The sequence below is a fragment of the Lycorma delicatula genome, chromosome 2, assembly GCF_047948215.1.
Source record: "Lycorma delicatula isolate Av1 chromosome 2, ASM4794821v1, whole genome shotgun sequence".
Classification (NCBI taxonomy): Eukaryota; Metazoa; Arthropoda; class Insecta; order Hemiptera; family Fulgoridae; genus Lycorma; species Lycorma delicatula.
In genome coordinates, this window is record NC_134456.1 from 14843857 (window position 1) to 14870793 (window position 26937).

Sequence of the window (26937 nt, forward strand, 5' to 3'; positions counted from 1 at the left end):
TTCACAGTACCTGTTTATTCTAAGATAAAAATGAAAATTCAACTCTGAAAGTAAAGATGAAACTGAATAAACATAGACTCACTGATTCCAATGTATATTTCTAACACATTAAATAGAAACTCAAAATTCAGCAAATGTACTAAATATGAAAACTAGTAGAAAACAAGTACAAAAAATTAAAGGGATACCTATATTTTATGATAAAAAATTACTGTATTCAAACTACTTTAACTTTTTGCAACCAAGAGGCTAATTTTAATGGCTCTTATTTAAAATTTTTTAATTGCGTTTTAATTGCTTTCATTTAAAATGTAAGTTTCAACTCAGAAATAGGATACACCACATTTAAAAACTAAGTTTTAAGACAGTAAGTTTATAAACAGTAGTTTTAAAGCGCATCTTAAAAATAGCAATTGCTATTATTTTTAACAGATGGTAAGTTTAAAAATTTTGGGAGGGGCGCTACAAAATTTTTGATTCTCAATGTAGATGGTGGCTGAAAAGTTTGAGAATCAATGCTTTAAACTAGATAAAAGGCATTTTTTATTTCCAATTAATATTCTGGAAGAGTTAAAAACATTTAATAACAACTCATTTATAAATTAGATAATGCATAAATATATTAAAAGTATATAAATACAAAAGCTAATGTTGACTCGCTTACCATTAATTTCCTGTTAGAAACAGTTAGAAACCTAATACTTGGCACAAATATTTGTAAAGGAGTTATTAGGAGAAGAATAAGAAAATCTGTTTGAATAACTCTCTTTCAGGGTTTAATACAAGGATTCCTAAACTTAAAAATTCAATACTTTCCCTTAGTCAGATATTAGTGTTTACAGTTTGGTTCAGCTGTTGATTATACAAATGGAAGTTCAATTTTTCATTTGCTACTGATCAGAAAATTTAAATCTGCAAAATTTTAGCATAGAGTAAAATAAATTCAACAATATTATCTAGGTCAAAGTTTGTCAATTGTAATTTGAAATGTTTTTAATTTTTTATGTTATTTACTTTTGATTTTTACCCAATAATAATTTTATCAATTTTCTTTTTTGCTCTTTGACATATTTCAGATAATTTTTTTTTTTGTTTTTTCAGGGTGAAAAATTCTTTGGCATTATCATCGCCCAGATTTTCATATGTACCTGTGTTTTATTGTTACGAGATTTTGTCCTTCGTAATGTTTCTAATGAATGATTGAAGAATATAACCTCCAAGGTATAACTATATCTAACTTTTCTATTGAACTTACACAAAGAGACCAGTAACTGCCAATTTATAAATTAAATAAAACCTGATCACCAAAAAAAAGGTGAATAGATTGAATAATCTTAAATAACATAATTTTACTTTGTGAAATACATAAAATAAGAGATTCAGATTAATCTCCTTCTGCAAATTTTATGCTGAGAACACAACAATTTTGTGAAAAATTCTTAATTTTTGAATTTTTTATATAAAAAAATAAAATATTAATTTAGTGGTAAAGCCAACTAATAAACCAGCTGATCGGTGAATTAAAGTAGTTTATACAATCTGCTGATGCTAGTATACTAGTATATGGTTCACATGATAAACCATTAGCTGATATGATGTCTTTCAATACTATTCAATATCTTCCAGTTTAATTATTTAATTATTCTTATTACACAACATATAAATTGCTAATTTCAGAAACACCATATATTAATTATACATAATCTTACTTGTCCTATTTTTAATAGAGTTACTTTTTACCAAATTTGTTTGCTCTATTTCATATAACATATCCTGCTATTATGAAATACTGCAGCAGAATTTTTCAATTACTATCATCAATTTAAGTAAATAAGAAATATACAAGTCAATAAAAATAAAAGTAGATTTCAAATGACAAATTAAGATTTTAATTATTACTACAATTTTTTTAAGCTGTGGCTTAAAATAATAATGAAGACAGAATAATAATATTTGTAAACTACAAGTGACTTTATTACTCTCTATGCTTTATTTATCTCTCCGTTTTAGATAAAGAGCAGTAAGTAGAACATAACAAAAATAGGACTACTGTGATGCCTTATCTGTAAATTATGCCACGTTCAACAACAATCTACAGAATGAAAATTTTAGTTTACTTTCTGAGGGCTATAACACGACACATTACATTTGTATCATCCCATAAGTATACTAATAAATTATGTAATAAGTAATAGCAGTAACATATACAAATTGATTGAATATACATTAAGGAAATTGTTAATACGTAATGAAAATTATCAATAGCTATTTGTTTAGAACAGTAACTTCATTATATGTAGACCCATCGGGTTGGTCTAGTGGTGAACATGTCTTCGGAAATCAGCTGATTTTGAAGTCGAGAGTTCCAACGTTCAAATCCTAGTAAAGGAAAATACTTTTATACAGATTTGAATAGTAGATCGTGGATACTGGTGTTCTTTGGTGGTTGGGTTTCAATTAACCACATATTTCAGAAAGGGTTGACCTGAGACTGTACAAGACTAAACTTCACTTACACTCATACATATCATCCTCATTCATCCCCTGAAGTAACACCTGACAGTGATTCCCAGAGGCTAAACAGGAAAAAAAGTTCATCATATGTAAGTTGGTACTTTTTTGGCGGTGTGCTTTCTTTGTTTTCATTTATGGAGTTTTTTAGAATTCATAATAGAAACACATTCGAGTCATAAAGTCATATTTTTACTAATAACAATAAATATCAGCAGTTTACTAATAATTTTATGATTATTTTAATTGGCTTTAAAGCAAAAATATTAAACATTATAATTTCTAACCTTATGAATAATATCCACTCTTAATCATAACAATTAGAACATTCTTATCATAAATTGTTGGGTATGTAGATTTATACAGAAAAAAATCTTACAGATATGTGAAATTATAAAAATGGAAGTAAATTAAAACTTCTTCTCCTAGAATAGAACCAGAATTTATTGCCAGATAACAAACATAAACACAAATCATGTGGCAATTTTAAATACCGGAGATTTCTATAAAAAAATCATAACTTATTTACATATTTAATGTTAAAGAACATTTGAAAAAAAAATATTTACAATAGGAAATGAGAGAGAACAAATAAGGTAATAATAAAAAAAACCTTATTTAAAATTAGACTGCAATTAAGTGATACAAACTACATGTAATTACACTTTAACATCTTAATCAACGAAATAAAGAAATCTAAACAAGATCTTGCACATTGAAATAATATCTAAAACATTGTAACAAGTATAAATATTTACATAATTGAATTTAGTGCTCAGTTTTTTGACAAATAAATTTGATTCACTGAACATGTATAAACAATCCTTCTAACTAATGTTCTATTTAACCACATGGTGCAGATCTTTTACCAAATTTAATTGCAGATAAATTATTTTTTAACTCTAACAACTCTAAAATCTTATACAGACGAAAATAATATTTTATAAGTAACTACGAGGGATATCTCTAAAGTAAAGACTGCTGGAAAATTTCTCTCCTTAAGTTTGGTGAACCTGTGTTGTTCATGCCCATGCTAGTAATGTACACACTGCATTGTTGTTGTAAGTTGTCGCATTGTAGTATCTTTGATTACATATGAATTATTACATTATAAAATGTGTACGAAAATCGATGTTGCCACTGACTGTGAAATACGTGCAGTCATATGTTTTTTAAGCCATCAAAACATTAAGCCGGCTGAAATTCATAAGCAATTGGTTGCTGTGTACAGTGATAATGTAATAATGAATGAAAGAAATGTTCGAAAATGATGTGAAAAGTTTAGAAATAACAGAATTAATGTGCATGATGAAGAATGTTCGGGGAGGTCCTCGATAATCACCGAGGACTTGTTGAATGCATCGATTATAAAATTAGAAAATATCATCGTTCAGTGATATCCAACCTGACCCTCCCTTTACCTGATGTTTCAAGAACTGTTATTGGTCGCATTGTTCATGACCATTAAGGCTTCAGAAAGGTTTGTGCACGTTGGGTGCTGCACGTTTTAACAGAACGCCACAAAAAAACCCAATCTGCTTTGGAATTTTTGATGCACTACAGAAAAAGGTGATAAGTTCTTTAATTCAATTGTTACCAACAATGAAACATGGATTTCATATTGTATGCCAGAGAGAAAACAGCAGTCAAGTGAATGGTGTCATCCTCAATCACCAACCATACCAACAAAGGTCAAGCCACAGCCATTTGAACACAAACTGATGGCCACAGTCTTTTGGGATCTGTTTGGCATACTGCTGATTCATTTCATGCCACGTGGAACGACTATAAATGCAGAAGCCTACTACAAAACTCTATGTAAGTTATGGCACGCCATTCAAAATCAGCGACATGAGCGGCTGACCAATGGCATTGTCCTGATGCACAATAATGCACATCCATATGTTGCACGTCTGACACGAGATTTCCTGAGAACACTTGGATGGGAAATTTACGATCACCCACCACTCCAATCTGCACAACTCCTTCTGATTACCATTTTTTTAGGAAATTGAAAGAATTTCTGTCTCAGTGGTAAGCAATTCAAGGGCATTTAAAAATGCCCACGAAAAAAATGCCCTGTTAAAAAAACAGCATTTAAAAATGCTGTTAATCAGTGGCTAAATGGACTGGTGACAGAATACAACGACGGTATATTGAAGCTGGTGTATCGCTACAATAAATGTCTTAATTCATGTGGCGATTATATAGAGAAGTAGTAAAAGGTATGTAGAGAAATAAAAAATATTTACAAAGTTTTCAGAATAAATTTTTTATAATGAAACGGTCTTTACTTTAGAGATAACCTGTCATATATTATTTTCCATTATTAAATGTAATTAAAATATTAAATTACATACTAGATGTATAATTTTACTCGATGATAAATCACTGTTTGCTGTGTATACATGGCCATCTCATCTGAAGCTCTTGTTTTCACATATCTACATTACACCCATTGCAATGTTATTAGAAGCTAAATGTAGGAACTATGTGAGAGTAAGAGAAAGGTGGTTGAAAGTGGGGGATTATTTGAATAAAGACACAGAATGGGCATCAATGTACAAAATTTAATTTGAATAAATTCTATCCCCTAACATTTATAATAGTAGTCCATAATTAATCAATGCCTATGTAATAGTTACTTGACAGAACTGTTCTCGAGACTAGACTAACTAATTAACATAATTGACTAACTCTAATTAAAGTTTAAAAATTGTATTTCCTTTAATTAAATTTTTTTTAGGGAAAGTTATATCAGTATTAATTAGTGAACATATAAAAAAAAAATAATAATAAAAATAAATAAAAAAAAACACTTTTATTCAGCTGAGTATTTATTATTATTATTATTATTACTATTATGATTAGCACAAACATAACTGTACAATAAAAGTACAAGTAAAGTACTGCATACTAGACAGTATTTACAATACAAAATACTTTAATATATTAATAACATAATGTCACTTATTATAAATATATGTAAATTACTATTAAAAATTACGAATGAAGTATTGGTAAACAAACTATTCCTTGTAAATACAAAAAACTTCTAACCATAAATCCATAAAATGAATGGAGGAGTATTTTTGTAAATATTCTTTAATAATATTTTCTTTATTGACATTTATCTTAATTTGAGTCACAAACATTAACTTTCTACAGAAAGAGATAAAAATTGTTTACAGCCTCTTGATGTAAGTAAATATGAATTTACTCAAACACTGATCATTCTTTCATAGCATATGAATTTAAAAATAAGAAATTGAAACATTAAAACAATGAAAACTTCTTGAAACCTCTAAATAAGTGATATCAGGATAAAAACACAATGATCCTTTTATTTATGTATAGAGTACAGAATATAGTGTAAACCGATTGCATTTTTTATCTTATTAAAGTCAATTTTTAACATTACATGATATTTATATCATTAACTATTAATGATATATATCATTAACTTAGAAAAAATCTATCACAACAAAATTACAAAAGCACTTTTTATATAGCACAAGAGTATAGTGTTTATTCCAGTTATCAGCAAAAAAATTAACTTTTGTGGTTATTGTGATGACTAATGTGATGTACTTTTTTATTTATCTTTATTCTGTACCCACCAAACTTTTAGCTTCAACATATTTTTTACATCCTACATCCCTTATTAGCTATCTGTTTCCATACATTCTTATATTTATCTTGTTTTATTTTTTAATCTTCAATTTCTTTTAAAAACAAATTCACAACTCTAAGTATCTCAATAAATTGTCACCAGCAATCTTCTTTTTTATAAAATTTACTTTGTTGCCATAAAATTCTCTCTTCTCCAATTAATCATGCATCCCTGAAACTTCTTCATTTTGAATTATAAAGAATTCAACACTCTAATTTTCAACATTTTTTGTAATATTCATATTTCAAACGTTTATATATTGTTTCTTTTTCAAGATTCCATACTGCTATATAATATAATAGATTTTTGGTCACATTAATAAAAAGCTTTTAGAAAATATCAACTTTGCAAAATACTGATATTTTTCCTGGTGTCCTTGATTGAAATTCTGGGAATTTCCCAAAGTTAAAAGCCGCCATTTTCAAGATGGGTGATCAGAATTAGGTTTTTTGTCATTTTCATGAGAACCATGTATTACAACAGAAAAAAGGATTCTTATATTAAATGCCAGTATTAAATTTTCAATATATATATTTTTTTTAATTTTGTTTCTTTTATTCAATCCTAAAGAAAACAAAGCAACTCTTTTTTGTTAATCATAACAAAATCTTTTAATCAACAACCACCAGCTACCTAAAGCATTTTCACCTTTGCCACCCATTCTGTTTAGTGATTCAAGCAATGAAAAGCTTGATGAAACATGGTATCTGGGACCTTGTTGTCCCTTGCAACTGTAAGGTACGTGGCAAGTTACCATTTTTGCAAATAGGACACTGTGCCATTGACAATCATTAACAACAGTGTTATGTTTATAGCAATGTTATCAGTGCCAAACCTATGAGGAATTACTGCCAGAGATTTAGAGTAGCACACATAATAAGCTAAAAAAAATTCAATGATCTAAAATAAAGAAATAATTACATACATTTAATACAATCTTTTTCTAATTTATTTTTTCAATCAGTCAACAGGAAATAAATTTTGCTCCCCAAAGAAGGATGATTAATCATAATTTATGCATATAGATTTTTGCAAATATGTATTTTTTTACTACAAGTACATTATAAGAATACATAACTGCCACTCTTGTGGCACTAGATCACTGAACACAAATCACTAAATGTTTATGGCACATTTTCATATAATTTACAACTACAAAAAACTGAACTGACTTAGTAAACTTAACTGATATACATTTCAGTTATCAGATGCACTTGCCTAAACACAGAAGAACAGCAAATAACTGTGATTTTAATGATTTTAACAAGAAAAAATAGAAATAAGAAATAAAATAGATATAGAGACAATCTAACACTGTACAACAGCTTTTTTGAAAACTTCACTATTAAACAGCAAGCACTTGATAACAGCAACATATAACATCTTGGCTGCTTTTTTATGGCCTGGATACAATTTCCTTTTTTGGTTAACTAGCAAAATTTCAATCCGGAATGGCATAACTTAAATGTATCAATAGAGTGTCATGCTTTTATAATGCATTTCTAAAAAATAATAAGATACTTTTTAATTCCATATTTTGTTACTTATTTGTTTGAATGACAAAACTGATCTAAACTCATTTTACTAAAAGGAGAGTGATCTTTCCACACAAACTTTACAGGATATCCTGGATTTTAAAATATACTTTTAGATAAGAAATACTTTCTAGCATTCTTCATTTAGCATTAGTGTTTTTTTCTTTCAATTGATCTCAATTAAAACTGATTAGTAGTTCAGAAAAATTTGGTGTAGATGTTTAAAAATATTGTAATAATACACTATTTATCACATTCATTAATATAAGTTAATCTAATTTCCATAAAGTTCCAGATTCAAATCCTGGTTAGGCTTAGTGTTTTTCAGAAACTGTAAAATCTTCCTCTAATTCATTATAAAAAGGAAATGAATGATAATTCATTATTACTTGTTACAATATGAATATATAAATAAATAAATAACTCGGCAAGCAAAATAACAATTTTTATATTAGTTTACCTCTGAAGTATGATTTTAGAGAGAAGTAAATAACTAATTAGGATCAAAATCAATTTCTGCAAATATTTTTCTATCACATATTACCTGAAATATATCTTATACTGGAAAAATAAATTAAAACTGTACTTTGGGTATGAATCCCTTATAACCTTATGATTTTGCAATACGTGAAACATCTTGGCAAAAAACATTCTGAAAATTTAAGGGTTTGTAAGGTAAGGATGAAATACTGAAGACTACAGCCTCATTTAATAAACTGATTCCATCAGATAACTTAAGTTATAACAATACTGGTGCAGTTAATCTACATGCTGTTAGCATTAACAAGTCACTAATATCATCTGCCAATAAGAAATTAAATATTTAAGTATTTAAAACATCAGTTCTATGATGATTACTTACATGTAATTTTTTTTAATTACAGAAATCAGAGATACAATGTGAGGATAATAAAATGAAATTATTAAACAATAAAAATAGATGATGTTTACAATATTTATTATATGAAAGTAAATTTAAAAATGCAACAAATAAACAATATTAAAAAAAAAACATACACATGAAAAAACTAATGAAGGAAAGACAAATTAAGAGTTAAACAAATAACAGGCATTTAAATTAAAAATTATAAAAAAAAGACTACAAAAAGAAAACATAACAGCACATGCAAAATGTTAATAATAAACAAATCAAAACAGAATCAATCAAGAAAAACAATCAGTAAATAAAATTCCCCAAAACTCAAAACTAAAGTCATCAATCCCTATAAAATACAATTTTTAATGACAGATTAAAGGATCAAATTTTCTAAATAATTTAATAAAATTATCATAAAAAAATACACAGGAGAAACATTACTGAGATAATATCTTAAAAATAATAAGTAATAATATCAGAAGAAATTTATAAATAAGTAAAACAAATTCCTTTAAAACATGACAAGTGATATGTTATTGTTTGTACATACTGACTAATGGTAGCACAAATATACAAATACATAATCACTAACAACTGTTATCATGATAACACTTCTGTAATAGTTCGTAAAACAGGTTCATATTCACGTAAGGGTGTATTTTACATACATCACAATGCCCATATTATGAAGGGCTAAAATTTAATGTACACTGGAACATAACAGAACAAATATCACACTAAATGACAGGTGCTGCTAACTAGCAGTTTCATTCTTCAACTGACATTCCAAAACTTATTTACCCATACTCTCTCGTTTTCTTTCAGTCGACTACATCTGCTGTCAATGCATCTAAAACAACATACGATTAATTTTTAAACAACGGAAAAACTGAATGCTAATGACATTCATTGTTGTCTAAAGGCTGTTTATGGTGATGAAATTGTTGACTGTAAGTGTGCAATAGAATTCATCAGAAACTTGTAAAGCAAATATTGAGGATGAATTTTGCAGCAGTTATCCAATTTTTGTTACTGATGAGAAGCACCAAAAGGAGGAAGATGAATTTATTCAAAATTATATACAGAGACATTAAAACACCTTATTAGATCTGTGTGCTGTGTTTAACAATCCATGTAATCGATAATTCTGCAACATAATGCTAGGCCATACACATCACACGCAACCTCCACACTCACCAGATCGGAGGTCCTGCCAAGTTTCAATTCTTTCCGTAATTAAAGAGAAATATTAAATGCATTCTTTTTCACCAAGGATGATGAACTCAAGAACATAGTCTGGTCATGGATCAAGGAAAGACTGCCAACATTCTTCAAGGATGAGAATACCGGTTCACCGACGGGAAAAATAGGTAACTATAAATGGTGACCTCCTTTTATAATTACACGTTAAATAAATGTAAGTTTTTTTTTGCAAATAAAAGTGCTATTTTATTCCATATGTTTTTCATTTGACAATATCTTTTCATTTGCAAATTATGAGGAACTGTGCACTATATTTAAACTATCCCTTCTAGATGTGCACTCTGAATATAATTCAAGGTAAATGTGAAACTTTATCTAAAATAGTTGAAAAAAAATTGATAAATGATAAATTTATAATTAAATGAAAGTGTATTTTATTGGTTTTCTTAGTATTTTTAAATTATAACTTAAAAAAGTGTACTCAAGACATATAAATTTGGCAATCATAGTTGAAACTATGATATCACACTGACCAAATAAAAATATGAAAATTGTGCAAAATAGCAACAGAAAAGCTATCGCATGTTAACTCTTTATCTTTTAAACTAAAATTGATAAATATTAGCTTTATTAAAATATTCTCTTTTTTTATCTGAACTGTATAAAAAGGAACAGAAAAATGCGTGACGTATTATCATCCAATTTGTATAGTAAATTCTCAGTTTGAGAAGGAATAGGAACATATATATAAATTGACTGCGATTACTGGAGGATTAAGAGCCGTGATAGGTTTTACTTGAAATGCATCTCAGTCACTAATTATACTTCATGTACAATCACCACACAGGAAATAAGAGTTCCTTGATAAAATCATCAATCTTATATTTGTTCCACAAACAAAAGTCACCATTCCACAAAGGATATGATTACCAGAGATTCCAGTGTAATAACTGGTATAAAGCCAATGGTATCTACCTAGGGAAGAAGGATAAACAAAGAATATAAAGAGAAGCAATCAACTGTTGGGAGTGAATGCCTCTATTCAATCTTTACAAAAAATTAAATCATGTTCTTATTTCTGTTCTAGAAAGATCATTCAGTCAATGTTTGTCAGATTTCATTAACACGTATAACAAGGTGCTTCTATATTTATAATACGTTTCCCAAAAGAGAAAATTATAAGAAATTAAAAAATTACTTGTTTATGTTTCCCATTTCTTGAGCTTTAGTCCATTTAAATGGTTTTATTATACACAACTTATTAAAAGCAGAATTAACTGAATAAAATATATACATTCTGTGTTGCTCTTTGTATAATTTCAGTACATAATGTTGGTGAAAAGTATATTATAGTGAAACATTTAAGATCTTTCTTAAACAAAAAAAGCTATAAAATAAATAGAGGTTAATGATACAATGTAATATAAATCATAATATTCACATTAAAAAAAAACTTAAACATGTCATTCTCATTAAGAAGAAAAACACAAATTATTACAACATTAGTAGTATTCCATTAAACTACTGTAATAAAATACAATAATAATATAATTAAATATATAACATTTAAAAAATATTCAACATTGAATAAAAGAAAAAAATACTGACTGCAAAATCCCACAAAGATTTATATAAAATAGTAACAATAATTTTTAATACATAATGAAAAAATGAAAACAATTTTACCAAGATTTTTATTATGCAGGGTGATCAACTTAATATGACAACCACTGTGATCTCAGAAACTATACGTTTTGTGAGAAACTTTAAATGTGGAACCTTTTCTAGATTTTTTCCCGCATTAAAGATATAGATTACTATTTTTAAATGTCTGCCCTTTTTCCAATATGGAGCAAACTGCATTATTTCATATGGCAACCTCATGTTTTTTCGCATTTTTGAGTAGAAAATAGCATATTAAAACATTTTTATTCTTGGGTATTCTTCTCTAACCGCAGCTGTTACAGAGCTACAGGCTGACAATTTTACAATTTTAATATCTAATATGGTGGCTATCTTACATTTTAAATAGAAACCTTACGTATTAGTACCTGGTTGTCAAATAATATTTTCAAAGTTTGCAAATTAAGCAAAGTGGAATATAAAATAAAAGTAAGATAATGAAATTTTTACCTTAAATAATGTGGTTTAAGTTTTATTTATTAGGAAGGAAAAATTACAACAGATTTTCAAAATAGCTACCATTAGTAAAAATCCAAGCAGTTGCTCTCCTGCAATGCCATTTTAATGAAAACATCATTAACAGTTTTTGACAATGTGTGGTACAAAATTCAAAATTTTGATTACCTTAGCGGTTATTTCTTCCTCTGAGCATACATAGATGTTTACAACTGCTTTCACTTATCCCCAGAGAAAGTAATCTAATGGGGAAAAGTCTGGACTTCTCACTGGCCAAGCGATAGCTCTTTGGTTAGCAATCCACCTGTTTTGGAAATAAGCATTTAATAATTCTTTTACCTCACCGTAGATGTGTGCTGGAGCTTGTTGAAAATACATTTGCAAATGTAGAGGTAAGTCACCATAGAACTTCTTCCAGCACTTGACAGTATCAAGATACTGTCAAGTGCTGGAAGAATTTTACTCCTGTAAGATTTTACTCGTAGAAATACACAGCCAAAATTTGATTGCTAATGATGGCACACCAACAATTTATGGAAAATCTCACTTTACTTTATCCTTCTCTGACAATTAACAGATTTTCTTTTGACCATATCAAATGGTTATTTTTTCGATTGTACATTTCATTATTGGCAAAATTAGTTTCATCACACCAAATAATATTAAACAAAAAATGAAGGTAATTCACAACAACTAGTTCTGCAATCCGTTGCTGAATTCAAACCTTTCTTTTTCACTTAGCATAAATGTATGGAGAACTGCAAATTTGCAAGTTTATGTGCACAGTAACTGTGCTTCAGCAACACATTTGCTACTGAGCCATAAGATAAGTGTAGCAATTGCACTGTTTCCCTTATGGAAGCTGTAGGATATACTTCAAAGAAGGCCAAAATACTGGTCTCAATCTTTTCAATAACAACTCTGTTCTGGCAATGTCATTTTTTCTCAAATGATCCATTATTTCATACACTTCAATTAATCTTGCAAATAGTTTACAGTGAAGTGGATGCGTGTCAGGGTATTGTTGTACACACCCAGTGCGGCAAATAAGTAATGAGACTGATTTTATTTCCAGGAATACTTTAAAGAAACGCGCCAAATGTGGTAACCATTTCACCTGCTAGATTGTGCTGAACACACAGACGCTTCAATCATGTAGATGACTCAGGCAGTGCATGCACAGCAGCCATGAACGTAACGTTGCGCAAGTAGCGGTGGTCAGCAGGCCTCCCTGCAAATGGTAGCATCTTGCCCTTTCATCTGGACGTCCCAGGTTCAAATCCCAGTTAGGCATAGCATTTTCACACATGCTACAAATCATTCATCTCATCCTCTGAAGCAATACCTAACGGTAGACCTGGAGGTTAAATAAAAAAAAAAGTAGCAGAGGTCAAACATAGCATCATGGATCAAAGAGCTGTTATAAATTTTCACTGTAAGTTAGGAAAAATAGCATCAGAAGTTTAAAAAATTTACAAAGGTGTTTTAAATTTGACCCAGAGACAAAACATCAGAATATGGAATGGCATCAAACATCATCACCGAGGAAGAAGAAACTCAGATTGCAGAAATCATACATCAAGACATTTTTTTGATGCTTCTGGAGTGATCCATCATGAATGTTTTCCTGAGGGCACAACAGTAACTGGACAGTACTACTAAGGAGTCATGCAACGTCTCTTTGCTCACATGCATCGTGCCAGGACACATCTGTTCCAACGCAAGAGTTGTGTTCTTCTGCATGACAATGCACCGGCTCACTGCACACTACCCGTGAAGCAGTTTTTAGCATCAAAAAAGATTTGTGTGCTCAAACACCCACCCTGTTTTCCTGATTTGGCACCAGCACACTTTTTCTATTTCTAAAAATTAAATGTGCTTTAAAAGGAAAATATCACTGAAACATTTCTTTTAAAGCACATTTAATTTTTAAATGAGGACATAAAATTGAGGACATCCAACATGATGTGACTGACAGACTGAAGGAGGTACACTATCAGGATTTTCAGTGTTCTTTCAATAATTTGTATGATCAATGTAAATGTTGTGTGGAGGTGCAAGGGGATTATTTTGAATCCATGTAACTGCAAAATTAAAATAAAGTTCCTAGTTTTGATATAATGCTAGTTGTCACATTAGTTATTTGGCAAACTGTGTATGTATTTCTTGCTAATATTGAATTTTTGTTACTTAAAAAATAAACTTCCAGTGTATTCACTTTTTCATTATCAACTGCATTATTAAAACAAAAATTACATAAACAACTGATAAATAAACAATTCAGAAAAAGGAACTTTAAAAAGAAACAGAGTATTAAAAACTGAAGTATTTTTTAACTTCTTGACAACAATCTAAACTAATGAATAAGAGCAACCCATTACCCATCAAAGAATGCACTGTTAAATTTGAAAATTTTTCAACAATGCAAAAAACAGCTGATAATTATTTAGCATTAAAATTCTATTAATTGTTTTTATAAATTTATAAGTCCATAGCTCCATAATGGCTGCATGTAGAAAAAATATAAAAATGTCTTAAAATATTACTTTCTTCCTCAAAATGCAATAAAAACATGAAGTTCCCAAATGAAATAATGAACTGGCGACCATATTTGATTTTACAATTGTCTGCATGTAACTGGTTCAGAGAAAAACATCCAAAAATAAAAATATCTTAAAATACGATTTTCTACTGAAAAATGCAATAAAAACATGAGGTTTCTATTTGAATTATGAAGTTGGCTGCCACATTGGAAAAAGGGAGAAGATTTAAAAAGTGGTAATACTTTATTTTTAATGTAGGGAAAATCTAGGGAAGGTTCCCCATCTAATTTTCTAATAAAACATAGTTTCTGAGATCTGAATGGTGGTCATATTGAGTTGATCACCTCTGTATGTGTGTGTATGTAAAATTTGTAAAGAATCAAAATTAGTAAAAAAAACCAGAGCAGAAAACCATGCAATTGAGCAGTAAACATGAATATAAAAAGCAACTACTAAAGCTATCAGCTGAATGAGTTAATTTTCCATTTAGTCATTAAAGAAATACATATGTATAAGTATATAATTTATAAAGAAAATTATTTTTTACCTGTGATAATCATTAACGCAATAAATTTTGTTGTCAACATCAACTGTGAATGGGACACCATCAAGGCATTCGTTGCACATACAACATCGGAAACAACCTGGATGATAAGATTTTCCCATTGCTTGAAGAATCTAAAAATATAATTAAAATAAACAGAAACTCATGACTAATAACTAATTTTTTATGGTGTACGTAAATAATAAGTATATCAATAAATTTTGTTATAATGCAAAATTATAACAATATTTTGTTAAAATGCATTCTACAGTAAAAATATTAAATGTATATTTTATATTTGAAATAGAAGACTACTTTTAGTAATTAAAAAAAGAAAACTGACCCTTTTGTTGCCAATAAAGTGTGTAAACTACAAGTATTTTGATATGAAATGTAAACAATAAGTCAGCATTGGATAGGTAAGTTTTTAACCTTGTTATTAGTTTATTTATTACAATTTTATAAATAATTTAAACACCAATAGCTTACAAATTTATGAAACCATACAAAAAATATGTAAGTGTGAGCAATGTAAAAATAGTAAACAAAAATAAGGACAATATTAACATGAATATAAAAATGCAAAATCTCTACTAAAAATTAAAAATGTTTAATGAAATTACTCTTTAATAACAGAGGTATCATACATACAAACATAGCAAAACAATAGACTCTCTTTAAAATACAACTTAAATACTTATCAAATTAACCAACACCAAAATTAACTCCAATAAAAAATAAATGGATCTTTTCTTATACTTGAAAGTAAAAACAATCTAAAAAGCTTTTAAAAAAACTTAAGTTGCTGTTTCAGTAAACTAACATGTGTATAAAAAAAATCCATGTAAGAAGACAATACATTTTACTGCTGGTTTCTTTACAACCCGTTAAAATTAGCATTGCATTTCATCCAAATACTGTTTGAACAGTGTTTACATGAGTAAATCGGCGCTCAATTACATCTAAGAAAAAAGTTTGTATTTCTTTGAAGCAATAAAAATGGCAATGCTTTTCCAAAATAACAATTATCATTCCCTAAATGCTAATGTAATTTTTCTAAATTAAAAAAAAAAAACTAATAAAGATAATAATTTTTTACCTTTGTACCGTATAATTCATAAGGTAATTCATATTCATGTTATTTGAAAATGCATATCTCAACTATTAAAAAATGTAATTTTGGATTTTTTTTTGTCTATTCAATTAATTTTTATACTGAACAAAATGGATGAACAATATAGTTTTTTATATGTTGCACTTCTTTAAAAAAAAACACTATAACTGTACAACATGACAATAACAAGTTAAAAGAAAAATGTAAAATTACCAGAAAATAAATGTCTAATAAATGAAAACCTTTTGCTTTAAGTATCTTTTTCTTTGATCCTCAGTTATAAAGTTGATTGTGAAAGATAACCATAAGGAATACTTATATAGAAAAGTAAAAATGCAAAAACTTCAAAATTTATTACTATAATTAGTTTTTATTATAAATGGAGAAATAAATAATATTATATAAATATATATAATTATAATATTATACATGTTTGTTAGCTGTTTAAGAACATCTTATGAAATTCTAACTAAAATCAGTAGTTTTTTAAATATCTGGAAAAGAAGAATTTTACCCACTCCCCTTTCCCACTCATGACTATTTCACGAGAACTTTACAGTATTTATCAGTGAGTAAACCTAAATTTGCCAAACAAAAAAGTCAGTGATCCTGAACTATTTTCTTATCAATGCTTTCTTTACTTTTTTATTATTATATAATTATCATAAAATTCTTTCAAATACCTTAAGCAGTGAAAATCAAACATAACAATTCACGTCAATGAATGGCTTCTTAGCAAAATAATAATTTAGCAAAATTAAAGTCTGATCTTATTTCTCCTACTTTCAGTAACGAGTAACTGTTGAAAATGTAACTGCTTAACCATGAGGCCAACAGACACACTGAGATTTATTCTACAGTACATCATGGTAACTTAAAAAAAAATTAATTAATTAAAACATTTATTACCTCTGCGATTAACTAAATCAACAATTTTCTACTTTAAATGCAATGCTGTTACTTTTCTTAATAAATTTTCAATATGTTTTATTATATATTTTTAATCTTTTCTTCCATTAAACATAGTGCAACTCCAGTTATATTTACATTCGACAGAAAAAAGTGTAAAAAATTATAACAGATTCTCTAAAACCTTCACTGTTTTCTTCATTTCACTAAAGCTGAATAAAACATCATACATATGTCAAAGAAATCTAATTTTAAAAATAATTACTAAGAGTTCAGAAATGAAATCAATTACCCATAAATGAAAAAATTAATGAAAATAATTTCAATAAAAAATTACTTTCCTATTATGTTTAAAGTTTATTTATTTTACAATCTTTGTTCTGAAATAAATAAAGAGTAATATTATAATTAATTTTTAACATTTCTGTTATTTTATCGAATGAAATGCCAGAGATTTAAGTTAATAAACTATATTCATATTTACTTTTATCACAAGCCAGGAATTTCTTTTCATACATATTTATGAAAATGAAAAATCCAACAAAAATGTCAACATTAAGAAAAAATTACTACCCTCAGTTTCAAATATACATCATATATTTAAATTACACAATAAAAATCCTATTAATCTGTTTTTTTTTTATTACCTCAATTTCCAGTTAATTGGTTGCCTGAAATTTCTAACTCATTTATAAAACCTGGAAAATAGTTTACATATAAACATTTGAAATATGCCCCTTACTCTGAAATACACCAGCCCTTTAACTATTTCTCATATTTAAAAAAAAAATCATTGCTTGCAAGCGGTCTTACAAAAACATTTTACGATCTTATCAGAGAGAACGGGTACTTTATTCCAAAGCGCCTACTCTTTGGGTGTCAAATGTTACTGAATATTATCTAGAGATAAAAAACTACTATTAGTCATTTGGTTTAACCAAAACAGAATGAACAGATTAAATTACATACCATTTCCATAATCAAATGACCACATATAGCACATTTTTCAGCCGTCTGCTGAAATCCTGAATACTGCAATCAAAAATATAAACAGAATTAGATTTCCAATAAATACATTTAACTGTTATGTATATCACCTCTTACATCATAAGCAAAAGATGATTTTTTTTTCTTACAATAACAAATAGCTAATGATGTACAAACGATGTACATATCTGTACTTGCTGCATTGTATGCTGTAGTAAACGCATGTACAAACAACCATTAACCTAAGTCATTATTACTTATTTTTTTAAATTAATCGATCAGCAATACTAGAAAGCATAAATCTAAAAAAGAAAAAAAAAAATTTTATAAGTAGAAGATTCTGTCCATCTAATGAGGATATACCGAGCCAACCCAACATTTTAAAGGTTAAATTTTACACTATTCTACAATTTTAATAAGACATTTTGTACAAATTTCAAATTAAAACAAACAAATAACCAAAGTAGAAACTAATTCTTTTTCCATTTTCTAAAATATTAACTACAAATTATTATCAGCAAGTATGAAACCCATATTAAAAATAAATGTAAGATCATTTAGCCACAATAAACAGCTCAAACTAGTTTGAAGAGGTACATGCGGGTCAAGAGTAATGGAATATGATCAGATCCTTTTTGGTTGACCAATTTAATAATTGGGAGTCAAAGGTAAAAAAAATACAGAAGAAAAAATCAAAGGATTTACATTTTTAAAAACTAATCTAAGTGTTCAGTCATTCAGAAAAAAACAAGATCAAACACATTTAATAAACATCACAAGCATTTCTATTTCATCATTTCTTGTCTGGCCACAGCGTAGTAAGATACAGATCTGTATAAACTGGATCTCATATCAAAATGAATTAAGGGAAAATAATCTCTACATAAATTTTCACATAGTTTAGGAATTTTTCTTTTAGTATAAACGGGCTATTAATTACTATAATTGTTGGATATAATACACCCATAACAATTGTATGAGACTTAAATGAAGCACCAGATATCACTAAAACCAGGGTTACTACAGAAAATGAAAAGTGATTTCCCATCGACTTTGTTTCTGAGCCAAATATGTAGTTTACATCAGCATTCCAATCCCATTGAAATAAGGTATTTTCAACCTTCATGACTTATAAGGCGATTCATACCTTAGATACATCATGCAAGTAAAACTGAAAAAGATATTGTAGCTTCCACACCTCTGTCAAGACTTTGCTTTATAAAGCCTGCTCCTCTGTGCATAACAAGTACATTTTAACATCATAAATGAAATAAGCTCATTAAATCAACTATTGCAGAACAACAAGAATTACATTTTTGATCTAATTTTAAGAGTTTCAGGGCCCTGAGCAAGATTAAGTTGAGTAAATTGTACAAAAACCGTTGATCTAGTAAAAAAAAATATAAAATTTTCATCAATCTTATTTACAGTTTCTAAGTAGAAGGAAAATTAAAAAGATAAATACAAAAGTAACATATATAAGAGTACCGATTATAATCGGTATTATCTATAAAGAGTACAATGCACACCTGTATAAACAAGTATGTACAAAAAATAAGCCTAAAGCATTTAGTATTATTTATATTATTTAAAAACAGATGCAAGAAATATTTCATTTATATAAGCAGAAGCTGCAAAAATAAAAAAGATTAACATTTCAAAGTAATAACAAAATGTTCTACACATAGTAAAAAAAAAGTTGTGAAATATTTAAATTTTAAAATAGACTTGTTTTAAAATAACCCTCTCTTTTAAGTCGTATTAGTAGTGTTCTCCTCTAAACCAATTTTCAAGTCATTATCTTCTTACAATGTCTAAACTTGCTATTTCTTAGTATATAATAACAGTAGCTAGTAAAAGAAAATAAAAAGAAGTACCTAACAACAATTTTTTAATTTTCTTATCATTCCTAATAGGACATTTTCATTAATTAGAAATAAATTTCAATCTCCTGTTTATAAACCTAAATAAAATATATGACATTCTCTATCTCCTTAAAAAAATTATTATATTATGATCCACAACAAAAATCTTTTTAGCACCAGTTCAAAATACGTAAAAATTATATTTAGTGAAATTTTTACATATTAATCCTTGGACAGTATAAAACTTTCAAAAATAGTTTTTCCAATAGTTTATCTCAATAGATTTGACAAGACATATAACCAAAACATCTGGAATAATTAAACCAAAAAACTGCTTACATATCACACTGGAATTTCCATTACGTGGTCCTAGCATAAAAGTTTTCCTCCCTATCAGTAGTAAATTGTCAATTCACAATTTATTGTTTGAATTTTTTTCATAAAAATAAAAGCACTCAGATTTAAAGATTTAGAATCTTATTCGCCCATATTTATGCTTCTTTATCCATAAATCTGAATCTTTTATTAGTCAAGTTTGAAATCAAAGAAAAAAAAGTGTAGTTGTTATGCTCTTTTGATTCTATTTATCTATCTTTATATTCAAGCATAATCCAAAAATATTTCAGTAATTGATTTCTTTACTCGAGTAAGGCTGAATTAAATTAAAAAACTGTTTTAGTAAAAATTTTATTAAATCGTGATTATTTCTTATACAGCGATAAAGTTGCTCAAGATTTTCCCATCGAGGTGTGATCAAAAAGTATCTGACCTTATTTTAACTGCAGTAACCGTTTGTAGGGTCAGAGGAGGGCATCATGGATGTAACCTTGACTCATATTAGTTGTGTATGATTCACTGTTTTTCTGCCATTGCAACCGATTGCTGCTCAGCAGCTGTGAAAATAAAATGTACGACTAGTTCCTGTCGTGTTTTCATTATCATTTAAAATTACTGAATGGATTGAGGAGAGAATCTGTATTAAATTTTGTCAAAAACTTGGCGTCAGGCAAGTAGAGATAAGTAATTTTCAAAAGAATTTTTTCAGTCGTTAAGAAAATTGTGGCGGCTGACTTTTTCTAATAACAGAGAATCTGTGGATGATATTAAGCAGTGTAAAAGAAAATTATGATCTAATGCTGTTCAAGGAGAAGGCGTGTAATCCACTGGTGAAAACACCAGTGCGTATTTTATTATGCGTAAAATGGAACCAGAAAATTTTAAGGATATCATCTACATTGTGCAACCTTTTTTTATATGTAAAAATTAAGTTATGGATCAAAAGAATGGAAAAACTAATAACACAGAATTCCAGTAAAAGGATAATGAAGACACAGATGATAAATAATATAAACTTAATAATGAATTAATTAACTTATGTTTTGTGCTTAATGGTGTACCTAGCTGCCTAATAGTTTCTGAGTTAGGTCTATCCATGGAAATATGGATAAAATCTAGAAGAAAGCTGTTTGAAACAATCATTCTCAATTGCCTTTATTGCAAGCGTTTGCTAAGAATGAATAAACATGAAATTTTTAATAACACTTGATAGTATTAACCAGAACAGCTTATTTGTTTGGGGGGAAGGCACTTAGTACAAGGAATAATATACCTAATAAGTATAATCATTAGCCGTTGAGTAAAAATAGCATTTAATTCATGAAACAATAAGGAAAAAGTTAACAAAAAGAAGTTAAGACCTACTACATGTTTCCCTTATAAATTTTGAATCCATTCTAGGAACCAAACACCTGAATAATTATATTAATAGTATTTAAAACCGAATACTAACCAGATAATCTTCTTCACAGTAAACTCGTCCATGTACATTATAAAATGCTTTCCCTCTCAACGCTCGACCACAGGAACAACAAATGAAACAATTAGTGTGATACAAATTACCCATCGCCTGACATGCTTGCCCAGCACCAGTCACTTTCTCTCCGCATGTATGACAAATACCTGCCGACAAAAAAAAATTAATATATCAATATTTTGCTAATATGGAATCATCAAATAAGGGAATTATTAAATAGAGAAATGAATGATTGATTTCAGTATACCTAGGAGATTCAGGTTTACTCGATAGGCATCTGTTACCAGTTTGACTTTCTGTCTAGCCCTAAGACTGGAAACAAATATAAGCTGACCGGTACAGCTGCCAAACTACGAAATGGAGATTACTTCTCTACAGCAACCAAACTGTACTAATGTGACACCACCATGAAGCCAGTGCAGTAGTTAATATATTACCTGTGTTAACTACCTAGTTTAGAAGGAATTATAGATAAAAAAGGAGAAAGTTGTCACAAAGAGATGACCAACTCGTAGATGGATTGTTTTGGGAGATTTTCACAATTTTCTATCTTGCCCAAGACCTACTATTATGAAAATTATTATTTGAAGTAACTTGTAGCATTTTATATAACTGATGAATAATATCATATAATTAACTATAAACTAAGTTTATTAATTCTCCCCCCTTATAAAAAACAACAAAACTTTGGTGTTTTTTATATCATTGGTATTGTAGATGGATATCATCCATTTGAAACTTGAACAGATTGTGTAAATTAATATAGTAAATCTCTCAGCTGTAAAGAATGCATTACACATACTGCAATTACTGTAATTATCAGGAAAGTAAGGAAAGATAAGATGCAATTACACAAAGTATAGTTTTTAAATTTACATATCTTAATAAGATTGCTGAGTACGTCCACACACTCAAATTCACTAAATGAAGAAATAGTATGTCTTATTCATATAAATTAATGTGAAAACAAAAATGTATTTTTAATTAAATTAAGTTTCACTAGGAGAAATTATTCACATTTGAGTTTTGAGCAGGGATTTGGAGAGAGAATTGGAATTATGACTTGGAAACTTTAATACTTTAAACTTTAATATTATCCCTGGTGCAATTCATTAGGAAAATTGTGAAAAATACATGGACAATTGTAAAAAAAATTAAAAGGAAATGTAAGGAGTAGTGATCAAATATATATTATAACCACATAGATAAAGCACATTAAGGAGCTTATTAAATTTTTCAGATTACAGTTTTGTAATTAATTAATCTAATTATTTAAATGTCCAATTACTTCTACAGAATAATCCTGTAACAGTAAGATAAGTAACACAATGTATGCATATTTAATTACAATTATTGATATTATTAGATATAAACATAGCTACTTATTTTAATATATATTTTTTTTATACATATTTATGAGTAACCAACCTCAGCAGTTATTACCTGGAAAGTACAAGCAACAAATGCCAAACCACAACTAAACAATTAGAAACCCTTATATGATTTTCTTCTATAAACCAAACAAACATAAAAAAATCGGACAAAATTTATAAGTGGTGTCATAGTTTACTGATCATACAAATATGTTTAATATTCAATAATGGGGTCGTACAGATTAATAACATATGAAAACATCAATTAAAATGGGTAAAAACATTTATCACTCAGATGTGTAAAAAAATAAATTATTGTAAAAATAATCAAAAGACAATAATTAAAATGAATAAAAACTAATTAATATACAATTATATTTTTTTAAAAAATGAACATATGTAATATTTTAAATATAAACCTTAAATTCCTTAATGCAACCAGCAATTCAGGAAACAAACAAAGCATTTAATTTTTTGGCTGAATGCCCTTATGAGTGGGAAGAACTAGAACATAGCCCACACAACAAGTGGCTGTGACAAAATGTTTGCAATTTACTTAACATACAGTAATCTACGCTAAAGAACTTAGTTAGTTGACCTTCTAAAAAATAATTAAAAAATAAAAAAAAAATTCTAACTTCATAAAAATGCATTATAAAAAAACAAGGAGGAAAATGAATGCAGGCGGAAGTGATATCAATTTGCATTTAAAGTAGGAGTAAGATTGTCTGTATAAAGGACAAATTAACATACATATATAAATCTATCAAAAGAATATCTGAAAAATGCCAATATGTGTTGTTTATGCACAGACATAAATCAAACTCAAAATATTTATTTACACAAAAAAGAATAGCAATAAAAATATACAGAACCGTACTGGCACATTAATACAATAAGTAAAAGATGAACATGAATAAGATTTGATGGTCTATTAAAAAATATTTTAAAGAAATTATTTAACTTTAATAACTTCTAAGTAAGAATATATATTTACTTTTTTTAAAGTATTTAACACATATGTAATATAAAAAGTAATGTATTTAATGATCTCAAACTCAGTTCCCACAGTAATAGTTGATATTTTTCTCAACTGGTCATTAGCTAGTAATAACATATCTAGATCTCTTAAATTATTACGACTCTTATCAATCTTCAAGTTTATGTAATGTTGTCAACAGACCTTACCAAAAATTGTATTAGATATCTTCATTTGATTTTCATAGCTATTATCTACAGGTGTCAAAACATTTTGAAAAAACTGAGTATAGTAGCTAAAGCTGAGAGTGAATTAAATTTTGGGAAAACAGTTAATATTTCATGGGTAAAGGCTGCTGAATCGCAGAACAGAAAAGTATTGCTTTAAGAAGACCGATAGGTAAAAAAACAAAACAAGAACTGATGGTGTTGAAAGTTTTGAGGTTCCAAGAAAGAAAACAGAAACCTCAAGTTAGAAAACATAATGGAGCAGTACAGACTTGAAAAGAAATAAAATGACGATAGAAAATACTTCTAATGGATGAATACAAAGTATATTTGTTAAACTTTTTTATCTAAAAATGTGTATTTTTTACTGGTTTTTATTATGAAGCTTGATGGTAAAATGTCACTGGGATGTGGTTCAGTTTAATACGATTCAAATGAGGAAATGGATAGAACATTACAGGAACAATAAGTCAGTGAGAGGAGTGGTACAGGAGGCGAGGAGGATATTGAGATGGAGAGTTTGTATGGAGTGGTTCATTCATTGACTGTCCAGGAGTTTGGGAAAGTGCTGAAGGGTGTAAAAAGGAAGACCCAGGACTGCATGGGCTAAATGCAGTACTGTTACAGAGGTTTCTTCTTTGAACTGTGATTCTTACATCTGATGAATTAATGCTAGAAACAGTTCAAAATCCCAGAATGCTGGGAGAATTGACTTGATTAAAACGATTTTCAAAAGAGGATAAAAATAGTTGCAATAAATATACAGGGAGTATTCTACTTAATTATGCTTATAAAATTTATAGTATAAATGGAAAATTGTGAAAAACTTCTGAGGCCTTATTGTTGGAGGAGCAGAGTGATTTAGAAAAGGGACGTCATCTACACATGCTTTTACCATCAGACAAATCATTGGAAAATTCAGAGAGTTTAATTTAGAGACCCATTATATCCTTAGTGGACCTTCAGAATACATTCAATACAGTAAATACAAGTGTTTTATTAGAAATACTTTGGAAGGATGGGTATTCACAACATCTAATAAATATGGTTACAAGTGTTTACGAGGGAACAAAAATAACACTGATAAATATAACTTTTGTTTTCTAACATGTGATACATGATTTTAATCTGTTTTTTGATCCTGAAAACGAATAATGAACTCAAAATCTTTCTATCACCCACCATTTTTGAAAGTTTAAAATTGTAATTAAAGGATTTTTTTAAACATATAGTTGCAATTTAAAGCTCCTATATTGTATTTTGTTAGCTCAACTTTTATTAACTTTGTTAACATAGTTTGTGAGCTATAGATAAACAATACTAGACAAAGAATTAAATCATATCAGAGTTAACGTATTATGACATCATATCTAATATTGAAGAGTGAACCTTCATGGACAAGATTAATCATGTATGTGTAGATCAAAACATGTAGCTGAAAACACAGCTGTGTTGTTTGTATTAAGCACTGGATTTAGGAATGAATTAATTTTGTTCAGTCTTATTGCTATCTTAAATTTGTTAACAGTGCAGTGTCATAATGCCTCAAAATTGTGTAAATGATGTGAATGCCTTTTGTTATGTATGTAGTGAGTTTACTTAAAATCAAGTAGAAAAAACATTAAACATTTAACTAAACAGGCATATCATTTGTACTTTCAGTGTAAAATCGGCGATCAGGATAAGACGTAGGCTCCTCATATAGTATACACTAATTGTTCTGTATATTTAAGAGGATGGTTGAAAGGTACACGGAAGGCTTTGCCATCTGGCGTACCTATGGTTTGGCATGAACCAAAGGATCATGTAACCGATAGCTACTTTTGTTTAACAAGTGTGTTTGGAATTTCTAAAAAATGTAAACATAGTGTAAAATATTCTTCATTGAAATCTGCAATCAGGTCTGAACCTAACAGTGAAATTATTCCAGTTCCTGAGCCACCTGTGAATGTATGTTTCAGAAACAGCGATGAAGAATCAGGGAGTACTAAAGAAGACAACAACAATGATTTTGATTTTGAATTCTTCCAATAAGCCACATCTTATATCACAAGGTAAATTAAATGACTTGGTTGCGGATTTAAATTTATCAAAAAATCAAGCTGAACAGTTAGGATCAAGACTGCAAGGTTGGAATTTATTTAAAAAAAATAAAAAAATTTAGGACTTTCAAATTCGACAAAAAGAACTTTCTCAGCACTTTATTGATGAAAATAATTGGTTTATTGCACAAATATTAAAAACAGATGTTGCACTTAGGACAAGTTCATAAACCTGAGAACCGGCGCTTTTTCATAGATTCATCCAAGTATAGTTTAAAAGTTTACTACACGACAGTAACAAATATCCTTTGATACCAATCGCTTATAGTATTAATTTGAAAGAGACATATGATGTAATGAAAGACGTTCTTAAAAAAGTAAATAATGAAAAATATACCTGGAACATAAGTGATGATTTGAAAGTTATGGCTATTTTGTTAGGCATGCAGTTAGGCTATACTAAGTACATGTGTTTTCTTTGCAAATGGGACAGCCGAGCTAGGGATAAACATTATGTTACCAAAGAGTGGAAGAAACAAGACAACTTAACTTCAAATGGGAAAAATATTATTCATGAGCCCTTAGTTGAACCCAAAAAAATAT

The 26937-nt window shown here is 28.4% G+C and overlaps 1 protein-coding gene across 2 annotated transcripts in view; it reads right to left on the minus strand.

Annotated features, from left to right (window-relative positions):
- The window catches only part of jub (LIM domain-containing protein jub), a 160413-nt gene that overhangs the window by 14066 nt on the left and 119410 nt on the right, over nt 1-26937 (minus strand). For both annotated transcript variants that reach the window (XM_075358326.1, XM_075358327.1), the window contains exons 3-5: nt 21690-21859; nt 18018-18080; nt 15029-15159 (exon numbers count right to left, since the gene is read on the minus strand). In XM_075358326.1, the coding sequence (XP_075214441.1) occupies nt 15029-15159; nt 18018-18080; nt 21690-21859 (364 nt within the window). The remainder of the gene's footprint in view (nt 1-15028; nt 15160-18017; nt 18081-21689; nt 21860-26937) is intronic.